This window comes from Hyla sarda, chromosome 4, assembly GCF_029499605.1.
Source record: "Hyla sarda isolate aHylSar1 chromosome 4, aHylSar1.hap1, whole genome shotgun sequence".
Classification (NCBI taxonomy): domain Eukaryota; kingdom Metazoa; phylum Chordata; class Amphibia; order Anura; family Hylidae; genus Hyla; species Hyla sarda.
The window spans coordinates 179985306-179997030 of record NC_079192.1 but is presented as its reverse complement, the minus strand read 5'-3'; the positions used below and the strand labels follow the sequence as shown (position 1 = coordinate 179997030).

At 44.5% G+C, this 11725-nt stretch overlaps 1 protein-coding gene across 1 annotated transcript; it reads left to right on the top strand.

Moving 5' to 3' along the window:
- Positions 1-553: 553 nt before the first annotated feature.
- Positions 554-11344, top strand: LOC130366944 (uncharacterized). The gene is made up of 2 exons (XM_056569309.1): positions 554-599; positions 10311-11344. Exons 1-2 carry the CDS (start codon positions 587-589, stop codon positions 11183-11185), a joined length of 888 nt encoding a protein of 295 aa, XP_056425284.1. The 5' UTR covers positions 554-586; the 3' UTR covers positions 11186-11344.
- Positions 11345-11725: the final 381 nt, after the last annotated feature.

Genomic DNA, 11725 nt, shown 5'->3' with positions numbered 1-11725 from the left:
GATTTTACCGGCCATTTGCAGTGATCGCCGACATGGGGGGGTCTCAGGACCTCCCTGTGCATTGGCATGGGATGCCTGCTGATAGATATCAGCAGTCATCCCGGTCTGGTCCCCGTCTGGCGCGCGGCAGGGATGGAAATTCCCACGGGCATACAGGTACGCCCTTGGTCCTTAAGAACCAGGACGTCAGGGCGTATACGTACGCCTGTGGTCCTTCAGGGGTTAAAGTAATCGATGAGCATGAATGTTAACTTAAAACCAAGAATCCTGCATCTCCACACTTTATTTATATATATTTTTTTGTTAGTATACAGACACAGTTCTCGAGAAATTCTAGTTATTTTAAAACACTGAAAGAAGTTTAACGGAAGCTTGATTAATAATTATAGTAATTGGGTATGGGTCATTGAGCTTTGGCTCCAGATTGAGGGTTGTTGACGTAGTTTAACATTCTTTGCTGACAACAAAACACAATCAACTGTGTGATAAATTATGTTTTAAAATTGTATCCACTTTTTATTATGGTCCTGATGAAGGATCGAAACATGTGCCGAGGTGGTGGTGGGGTGCATCAGTAGCCTCCAACATGTCCCAGCCAGGTGAGGATTAATACTTATATATAGGGATTAGACACAAAAGGGTACAGCACTGAAATGTTATGTTATATTTTTCAATTCACATTTTATACATACTGTGTGCTGAGGGTCTAACTTATAATGTATCAGTATAGCTCATTACTAACTTAAACCAAAAAGAAGAAAACAAAGAGCAATTGCTACTGAAAAAATATAAATTTTATTGTAACATATTCTAAAAAGTCACCATATGTGATTAGAGAATAATAAGACAAAATACCAAGTACAGTATATAAAGCAATATGATGAGTATGAACAGAAAACAACCCTAATACGTTGGTGGGACAAGTGAAATATATCTATTCACAGTATCAAGCAATATGACAAGTGAGGTAAAATTGAATAGTTGAAGGCTCTATTGGTATGTAGTATAATTTAAAGGGGGTGCGGACTACCAACCCTCCTCACTTACCCATAATTAGCACTTGTCCACACCGTCTTAACGTACATTTATTTACTCAGACTTTCTCAAGGGACGCTGAGAAAGTCCGGGTGACGAAACGCACGTTGGGATGGTGTGGACAAGTGCTAATTATGGGTAAGTGAGGAGGCTTCATACATTTTGGCAATTTATTCAGGATGTAGTACATTATCAACTATGGAGCAGGTAGCTATAGATCTAGTAGTGGGTTGGTAGTCCGCACCCCCTTTAAATTATACTACATACAATAGAGCCTTTAACTATTCAATTTTACCTCACTTGTCATATTGCTTGTTACTGTGAATAGCTATATTTCAGTTGTCCCACCAACTTATTAGGGTTGTTTTCTGTTCATAGGTATCATATTGCTTTATATACTGTACTTGGTATTTTGTCTTATTATTCTCTAGTCACATATGGTGACTTTTTAGAATGTGTTAAGTTACAATTACATTTATATTTTTTCAGTTTATATATAGGGATGAGCGAATCGAATCTGACAAATCCGAATTTGTTACGAATTTCAGAAAAAATTCGCTTTGCAACGAATCACTTCATTTAACACCATTTAGTGTGGTCCAAGCTCCAGGGCATCTAAAATGGCGGATCCACATGTGAGGACATGGGGCAAGGAACTCTGGGTAGGCGGGATGACCATGAATCACATGCAGCATGCAGCCTATCAGCAGCCAGTTACCCCTGTGATGCCACAGCCCTATATAATCGGCAGATATCTTTCGGCAAGTAACTTCAGCCTTTCATTTGAGAGAAAGTATTTCATTGCAGGGAGAGATAGAGCGTTGCACAGAAAAACAGCTTGACAGCAGCGATTCACTACAATCCCAAATCACTGCATTAAAGCACTGACAGAGAGAGAAAGTACCCTTTTGGGTGTAATACACTGCTGCAGTGGGATGTACAGCAACTCTAAAGCTTAAAGGGGTCAGTTAGGCAGAGCACTAAAAGCCATTGTCACCTGCTATTAGTGCCTAATAATACTGTACTGGGCTCTACTACACAGCCATTCTGTATTGCTGCAATTGGTTGTACAACAACTGTAAAGCTAACAGGGGCCAGTTAGGGTGAGCACGAAAATCTATAGTCACCTGATTACAGTGCATAATACAGGTTGCGTAGCGGAGCTTATTGTCCTCTCATAAGTGTAACCTGTGCGTACATAGGTGGTGTAAATTTTTTTCCCTGAAAAACTAATTTCGGCCTTGTTACTGTGAAAGGCCAACCAAAGCTACATCCTTGTTTCTGTAGTCTAATACAGTTTTAAGGTTAGTGGAGCGTATTGTCCTCCTATGATAAGTGTAACATATACACACTCAGCTGGTGTATAACTATGTCAGGCTGAGAAGTGCCAAGACATGCACAGAGGAGTGTCAGAGACCTAAATTCATCAGGCAGAGGTCACAGCAGACTAGGGGCGAGTGGCAGCAGGAGTCGCAGCAAGAGGCCTGACCTCCCGGTATCAGCTAGCGGTAGTCATCGATTGGTTAACTCGGTCATCCACTTCATCACAAATGACATCCGACACCCCCAGTCAAAAGTCGGTGGGTTTCTTAGACACAACCCTCAGTTGGCATGGCCGGGGAGCAGTCCCTGTCTTCCCATTGCCTCTGTCCTATGCTGTTCCCTCCCCCACAGAAGTATTGTATGCTGTGGGTTCAGCTCCACTATTTAGTGAGGACGATCAACTAGAGGACAATAAGCAGCTATTGCCCAGCCAAGAAGTGGAGGAGACATCTGCTGCTTCCTCTGCTAGGCAAATAGTGATGAGGAGAGTTGCGTGGGAGGTGGTGTTGTGAGCGTTCAGGCTCCTGAAGCAGACACTGTTGAGGAACCTGAGGAGGACATCAGTGATGTGCAGACACAACTTGATGATGATGATCATCATCATCAGGAGAAGAGGGTTGCAGGTTGCTTGTGAGGCAGCAGCTGAGCCAGCAAGGTGGTAGCATAGTTGGTAGTCAGCATAGTGGCAGAAGTGGTAAGTCTGGAGCCAAACATACCTGGGGTAGACTACCTTCCCAGGAGGCAGTGGAACAGGGGTTCCTGGAGTCGGTGGCAGTAGCAGTCAATCAGTGCGGACTGCTGGGGGGAAAATCAGCTACTCGGCAGTGTGGCAGTTTTTAATCAAGCATCCGGAGGATGTTAACCTAGCCACATGCAGGATGTGTCGGCAGAAGGTGAAGCATGGCCAGGATACCAATGTTGGCACCATGGCCCTGCATCAACATATGCAGCATCACCATAAATCGGCCTGGGAGAACCGTGGCTCCAACGCAGTGGTCCAGCCTGCTGCATCACCCAGTGGCAAGCCGCTCCCTGTTTCAGCCAGCCAAGGCTTCATCACCTCAGCCAAAGGGAGCTGCCTGTCATACCCATCTTCTGTCGCTCCAGATGCTCCTGCTCCTCCTACTTCGAGTAAGTCATTCCACCAGCAATCCATCAGCAAATCCATGTTCAATAGACAACAGTATGCGCCCACTCATCCAACGGCGCAGAAGCTGAATGTACTGTCCAAGTTGTTGGTGCTGCAGTCCCGTTCTTTTCAAATGGTGGACTCTGCACCTTTCAGTGAACTGATGGCTTGTGCCAAGCCGAGGTGGAGAGTCCTAAGCTGTCATTTCTTTGCGAAAAAGGCAGTACCAGCCCTGCACAATTTTGTGGAACAGAAGGTGGGCCAGTCCTTGAGCCTGTCGGTGTGTATCAAAGTGCACGGCAGCACCGATGTGTGGAGCTGTAACTATGGTCAGGGACAATACGTCATGTATTTACGGCCTACTGGGTAAATGTGATTCCTGCACAGCCACAACAGCAACTTGGACAGGTCATGCAGCTTCTGCCTCCCTGCTAACAGGCCATTGGTCCTGTGACAGTGTGTGACTCCGCCTCCTCATCCTCCACCGTGTCCTCAGCCTCTACTGCACGGACAAGTCTCAGTGCCCCTCCAGCATACCATGTGTGCAGGGCACGGCGGGGTCATGCTGTTCTTCACATGGTTTGCCTTGGCGAACTGACTCACACAGGGGAGGAACTGCTAAAAGTCATCAAGAAATCAAATCATGGCTTACTCCATGAAAACTGGAAGTGGGAACCATGGTGACCAACAACGGGAAGAACATCTTGTCTGCGCTGCGACAAGGAAGCCCGAGCCATGCACCCTGCTTGGCACACATGTTCAATCTGGTCAAGCGGTTCCTGAAGTGTACCCAGACATCCTAACAATGGGAAGGAAACTTTGCATGCACTTCAGCCACTCGTACACTGCAAAGCACACATACCTTGAGCTGCAGCGTCAGAACGGCATCCCCCAACATAGTCTGATTTGCGACGTTTCCACACGTTGGAATTCCACCCTTCATATGTTAGACTGACTATACGAACAGAGAAAATCCATCACCGATTTTTTGATGATCCAAGTGGATAGGGGGAATCCCCTGTGTAACTTCAATGTGAACCAGTGGCAGCTCATACGTGACACCTGCCGTTTGCTCAGGCCCTTTGAGGAAGCCACATTATTATCAGTCGGCAGGATTACGGGATGAAACAACGTCATTTCACTGCTTCATTTCCTATAACACGTGTTGGAAAAGATGGCTGGTTAGGGCACTGGAGACATGGCGCCAACATCTCACGGCCACATGAGCCCTGTGGGGGCTGAACTGGAATAGAAGGGGGAGGGGGACAGTGGAGCACAGTTTGGGTTTCGCGAAATGGGTGGTTTTTCCAGTCAGCTGACAGGAGAGGAGGAGCAGCCAGAGGAGCTAGATGGTGGTGAGGAAGACGAGAAAGAGGACCCAGACACACCGTGGCAGTATGCAGTGGAGATGGAGGCAGGAAGTTTCTCCGAGTCACTTGCACAAATGGCACGATGCATGCTCACTTGCTTGCGTAGTGACCGCAGAATTGTCACCATTCGGCAGCGGGATGACTTCTGGCTCTCCACCTTATTGGACCCTCGCTACCAACACAAAATGGGGGCCTTTTTTTACACCCACTGACAGGGAGGACAGTGTTACCTATTACACAGACATCCTACATAGTCAGTTGGCTGTTGCCTATCTGCACAATCGTCCATCCTCTCGCAGATCTGACTCAGGGGGCCCTTTGCGCTCTCCTTCCACTGCCGTAGCTGCTGGGGAGGGGTGGCAGGAGCAGTACCAGCTCCATCAGCAACAGCCTGAATCTACAGTCGCTGATAAGTAGTTTCTTCACCTGCATAGTGAAGCAACTCATCATCACCAGGTAGACCTGGAGCAGGACCTGAACCAGCAGGTGGTGGCATAACTTGACATGACCCTGCCAACACACTTTGAAGATCCGCTGGACTTATGGGCAGCCAAACTTGATTTGTTGCCGCAAATAGCAGAGTCTGCATTGGAAAAGCTGTCCTGCCTGGCCAGTAGTGTGCCATCATAGCGGGTGTTTAGTGAGGTGGGGGCTATAGTAACCTCAAGGAGAAGTTGTCTGTCCATGAAAAATGTGGAGAGACTGACCATTGTGAAGATGAATCAGGCAGGAATCAGCCAGGATTTCCACCCACCAATGCCTGATGCATCAGAGTATATTGACCATGGTGCCACACCAACACTTCACAAATATGGATAGTGCAAAACAAATTAAAGGTGCTGCTCCCCAGTTACAGAAACTCCTCTGCATCAGACCACAAGTAAGTATTGAGGATATGCATTAGCTAAAACTTAGCTTTTCTTAGGATAAAATATATGGACCCAATATCTAAGGAAAGGAAGGATGTGCAAAAAAACACCATGTGCTACCTACACCGCCAAGTAATAATGTGATGCAAAGACCTCTAAAAGGTAGAAGGCAACAACGTATGGTCCATTGTAACAGGTGGGGGGGTAAACGTTTCCCCTGTAAGGCCCTACTCTTGCATTATTAATTCCCATCTTGGCAAGTGTTATTCACCCTAAAAAGGGCGGCCCCAGAGGAACCTCTCCCTATTTCCACCCAAAAACATTGCCATTTCCCAGGGTTTTTAGTTGTAAATAGGGACAAGTTCCTGTGTGGGGCTGCCCTTTTTAGGGCAAGTAAAACTTGCCAAGAAGGGAATTAATAGGGCTAGAGTAGGGCCTTACAGGGGAAGTTTTTACCCCCACCTGCTACAATTGACAATACGTTGTTCCCTTCCACCTTTTGGAGGCGAGTGTTACTCGTCCTAAAAATGGAGGCCCAACACACGAACCTCTCGCTATTTCCAACTAAAAACCTTGGGAAATGGCAATGTTTGTAGGTGGAAATAGGGAGATGTTGATGTGTGGGTCTGCCCTTTTTACGAAGAAGGGAATTAATAGTGCGAGAGTAGGGCCTTATAGGGGAAATTTTTACCCCCACCGGTTACAATGGACCATACGTTGTTCCCTTCCACCTTTTAGTGGTCTTTGCATCACATCAATACTTGGTGGTGTAGGTGGCACATGGTGTCTTTTACACACCTTTCCTTTTAAATAAAAAAAATTTGGCTACATATATTTTATCCTAAGAATATTATTAAAAGTTAAATTTTACGTAATGCATATCTCAATACTTACTTGTGCACACAAACACTTTTACAAAAGAGACAGTTTTCTTCTGCCTACCTGCCTCAGCTACTATTCTGATCCTGCCACCTGCCTGATGCCACACATCTGATGCCAAGTTCTCCTTTTTTCACCCACCTTCGTCACTGGGTACTGGTATACCCACCACACCACTCTGTCACCGGGTCACTTTCTGGACTCCTGATGCTGCTGATGCCACCTCCAGGCTGTCTCATTCTGCCCCCATATGTTCTCATGCTGATGCCAGCTCCAGGCTGTCTTTCTGCCACCATATGTTCTCCTCATGCTGATGCCAGCTCTAGGCTGTCTCATTCTGCCACCATATGTTCTCATCCTGATGCCAGCTCCAGGCTGTCTCATTCTGCCACCATATGTTCTCCTCATGCTGATGCCAGCTCCAGTTTGTCTTATTCTGCCACCATATGTTCTCCTCATGTTGATTCCAGCTCCAGGCTGTCTCCTTCTGCCACCATATGTTCTCCTCATACTGATGCCAGCTCCAGGCTGTCTCATTCTGCCACCATATGTTCTCCTCATGCATATGCCAGCTCCAGGCTGTCTCATTCTGTCACCATACGTTCTCCTCATGCTTCCGCCACCTCCAGGCTGTGTCATTCAGCCACTATAAGATCTCTTCATGCTGCCGCCACCTCCAGACTGTGTTATTCAGCCACCATATGTTCTTCTCATGCGGATACCAGCTCCAGGCTTTGTCATTCTGCCACCATATGTTCTTATGCTGATGCCAGCTCCAAGCTGTCTCATTCTGCCACCATATGTTCTCCTCATGCTGCTGCCACCTCCAGGCTGTCTCATTCTGCCACCATATGTTCTCCTCATTCTGATGCCAGCTCCAGGCTGTCTCATTCTGCCACCATATGTTCTCCTCATGTTGCTGCCACCTCCAGGCTGTCTCATTCTGCCACTATATGGTCTCCTCATGCTTCTGCCACCTCCAGGCCGTGTCATTCATCCACCATATATGGTCTCCTCTTGCTTCCGCCAACTCCAGGCTGTGTCATTCTGCCAGATTATGGTCTCCTCATGCTGCTGCCACCTCCAAGCTGTGTCACTGTGCCGCCATGTGGTCTCATCATGCTGCTGGCACATTAAATACAACTTTTTAGGTTTATCTATTTGAAATTAATCAATTAAAATGTTAAAAGATATCTTTATCTATCGTTTCAATTGTGAGGCCCCATGGTCTCGTCAGGCTGTTGCCACCTCCAGGCTGGGTCATTCAGCCACTATATGGTCTCCTCATGCTGCCGCCACCTCCAGGCTGTGTCATTCTGCCGCTATATGGTCTCCTCATACTGATGTCACCTCCAGGCTCTGTCATTGTGCCGCTTTGCGATAGTGATTCTAATACCAACGTGTAATCTGCATGTCATACTGAATAACAGTATTATTTCACTAACACAGCACACTCCCTATGAGTGTTACAACAAGGCAAAGTGTTCTACACCGCTATTGAGGCTCTCTGTAGTCCAGAAATATCCGTTTTCAATAGCGATTCGCCACAAATTCGGACCGAACCAAATTTTTTTCGGAAAATTCGGCAAAACACCCAAATCGAATTTTTCAAGAATTCGCTCATCTCTACTTATGTATATGGTGTTTTTACATGCCGATGTGATTGATATATTACTCATTGGTGACATAGGATGTAGAGGTTATTGTCTTCTGATGCTCCCGATCAATTTTTGTTATTCTTTTGGGGGTATGTGTATTTTATAGTGTGGGTTATTTTAATGAGAGGGCTATTTTTGTCTTGTATCATTTTTTTCAATAAAGATTCTATATTGATAATATTACAGTGTCAATCTTTTGCAGGTTAGGAACTCTGAACATTTGTCTGCAAGGTACAACTACCAACAGTCTACCATCACCCTTGCTGCTGTTACTACCAGCCAGGCCTACACATACACAACCCTTGATCCCCCAAAAATTTATAATTTTTATTTCAGTTTTTCATACAAAAGCTATTTCTTATTCACTTTTTGGGACACCAATCCTGTTTCCACTGCCAAAAGGGAGAATTTTGGAACACTTGGAAAAATCTGTTGTCTTCACTTGCTAGACTCAAAACCTGTTGCTACTCCCAAAAAGGGATAATTTTTGGAACACTTGGAAAAAGCCATTGTGTCTTCCAATACCTCTGTGTTGACTGACAGGCATCTGCCAACAAAAAGGGATACTGTATGCACCTATGCAAGCTTTTAGGTACCGTAGGTTACCACATGTCGCTGTAACTTTGACTTTAGCTTAGTCTTAGAACTACTTTAAAACTACTTGAATGCATTCCTAGGTGACCCTATCAGTGCTATACAGAATTTTAGTGCTCTTAGGCAGCTTTAAAAAAAAAAAGTTTTGAGGCTAATGTCATTGCCTGTTCACGGTGCACCTGTTTGCCACCAGACTTTGTTTTAAATTATTTTTTTTAAAGAACTTTTGGAAAGTTCGCTCAACTTTACTAATAAGGTAGTCACTAAATATTTCAACATTAGTTATCATGGTTAAATAAAAGTTGTCATAACCCAAGTTCACAGAGCAAAGAACTGTAAAGAAGAATACAAAGACAGTATCAAGAAGTGGGGGCTCAATACCTATAAGAGCAATATATCCTGTACCTTTATCCTGTATGAAATGTCCACAGCAGGTAGATGGAATTGTCAGTCTGTATATATAAAGGGGTACTCCGGTGGAAAACTTTTTATTTTCTTTTTATGAACTGATGCCAGAAAGTTAAACAGATTTGTAAATTACTTCTATTAAAAAATCTTTAACCTCCCAGTACTTTTTAGCAGCTGTATACTACAGAGGAAATTCTTTTTTTTTCTTTCCTTTTTTGTCTTGTTCACAGTGCTCTCTGCTGACACCTCTGTCCGTGTCAGGAACTGTCCAGAGCAGCATAGGTTTGCTATGGGGATTTTCTCCTGCTCTGGACAGATCCTGATATGGGCATCAGGTGTCAGCAGAGAGCACTGTGGACAAGACAAAAAGATATTCAATAAGAAAAGAATTTCCTCTGTAGCATACAGCAGCTAAAAAGTTCTGGAATGGTAAAGATTTTTTAATAGAAGTCATTTACAAATTTGTTTAACTTTCTGGCACCAGTTGATTTAAAAAAAAGTATATATATTTTTCACTGTAGTACCCCTTTATTGTTTATCATGGAGATCATCCCCTTCCATGAGCATATTAGCACTGCAACACATCCTAATTTAAATACCCTTCCAAGTGTATGATCTCCGTGAACCTTTTTTGTTTAGTATTTTGCACAATATGTTGGCCAGAAGCCTCAGACAGCATGAAAATTGGCTAAGATATCAGTTACAAAATATAAAAGAACACATTGCCAGAAAAATGTTGCAAGACCTGTTGTTGCTGATGTACAGGGTGGGCCATTTATATGGATACACCTTAATAACATGGGAATGGTTGGTGATATTAACTACCTGTTTGTGGTGCATTAGTATATGTGAGGGGGAAACTTTTCAAGATGGGTGGTGACCATGGGGGCCATTTTGAAGGCAGACATTTTGAATCCAACTTTTGTTTTTTCAATAGGAAGAGGGTCATGTGACACATCAAACTTATTGAAAAACAATGATGTGCTTGGTTTTAATGTAACTTTATTCTTTCATGAGTTATTTACAAGTTTCTCTTTGTTTACAGCCATTGACATGTCGTCGAGGTTAACACGTGAGGAGCGGATAGAAATTGTGTTGATGTCTGGTGAACGCAGTAACCGGATCATTGCAGATTTCAATGCAAGACACCCTACGAGACCACCCATCTCCCTTGCTACAGTTAGCAAACTGCTTGCTAAGTTTCATGAAACTGGTTCAGTGTTGGATTTGCCAAAATGTGGCCGCATGAAATCTGTCACTAATGAAGAAACATCAGTGGCTGTCCTAGCTTCATTCAACAAGAGCCCACTGCGTAGCACTCGCTGCATGTCACTGGAGAGTGGCATTAGTCGAACATCCCTTCAGCGGATATTAGCTACTCACAAATGGCTCCCTTACAAACTCCAGCTACTGCAGCATCTCTACGAGGATGACCCAGATCGGCGCACTGAATTTGCAGAATGGGCAAAACAAAAATTGGAACAGGACCCTCAGTTTACACAGAAGATTTTGTTCAGTGATAAGGCAAACTTTTATGTGAATGGGGAAGTTAACAAACAAAACCACCGCTATTCGTCTGACACTAACCCACATTGGATAGATCCCTCCAAGACTGTTGGAACACAAAAATTGATGGTATGGTGTGGTATATGGGGTACAAAGATAGTGAGGCCATTCTTCATCAATGGAAACCTCAAGGCCACTGGATATGCGAAATTGCTACATGATGATGTGTTTCCCTCTTTATGCACTGAAGCTGGCACGTTCCCTGAGTTTTTTCAGCAAGATGGTGCAGTACCACATTATGGGTGTCAGGTCCGAGCATTCCTAGATGAACAGTTTCCTGGAAAGTGGATTGGTCTTCATGGGCTAGTTGAATGGCCCCTAAGGTCTCCCGATCTGATCTTTGGGGTCTTCTGAAGGCAATTGTCTATGCTGTGAAGATACGAGATGTGCAGCACCTGAAACTACGGATGCTGGAAGCATGTGCTAGCATTTCTCCTGCGGTGTTGCTATCATTGTGTGAAGAGTGGGAGAAGAGGGTTGCATTGACAATCCAACACAATGGGCAGCACATTGAACACAATTTATAAGTGGTCAGAAACTTGTAAATAACTCATGAAAGAATAAAGTTATGTTAAAACCAAGCACATCATTGTTTTTCTTGTGAAATTCCCAATAAGTTTGATGTGTCACATGACCCTCTTCCTATTGAAAAAACTAAAGTTGGATTCAAAATGGCCGCCACGGTCACCACCCATCTTGAAAAGTTTCACCCCTCACATGTGGGAAATTTGTCTTACCTGAAATTTCCATTTCCTGTAGTCCTTAGGCGGCACACATATGGGGGATACATTCTCCTGTAGACCCGGTCATTAGAAGAGTATACTACTAGCAATTAAGCACAAAAATTGATTAATTTGCCCCCCCCCCCGCGCAGGGCCGGCCCTACATAAGTCC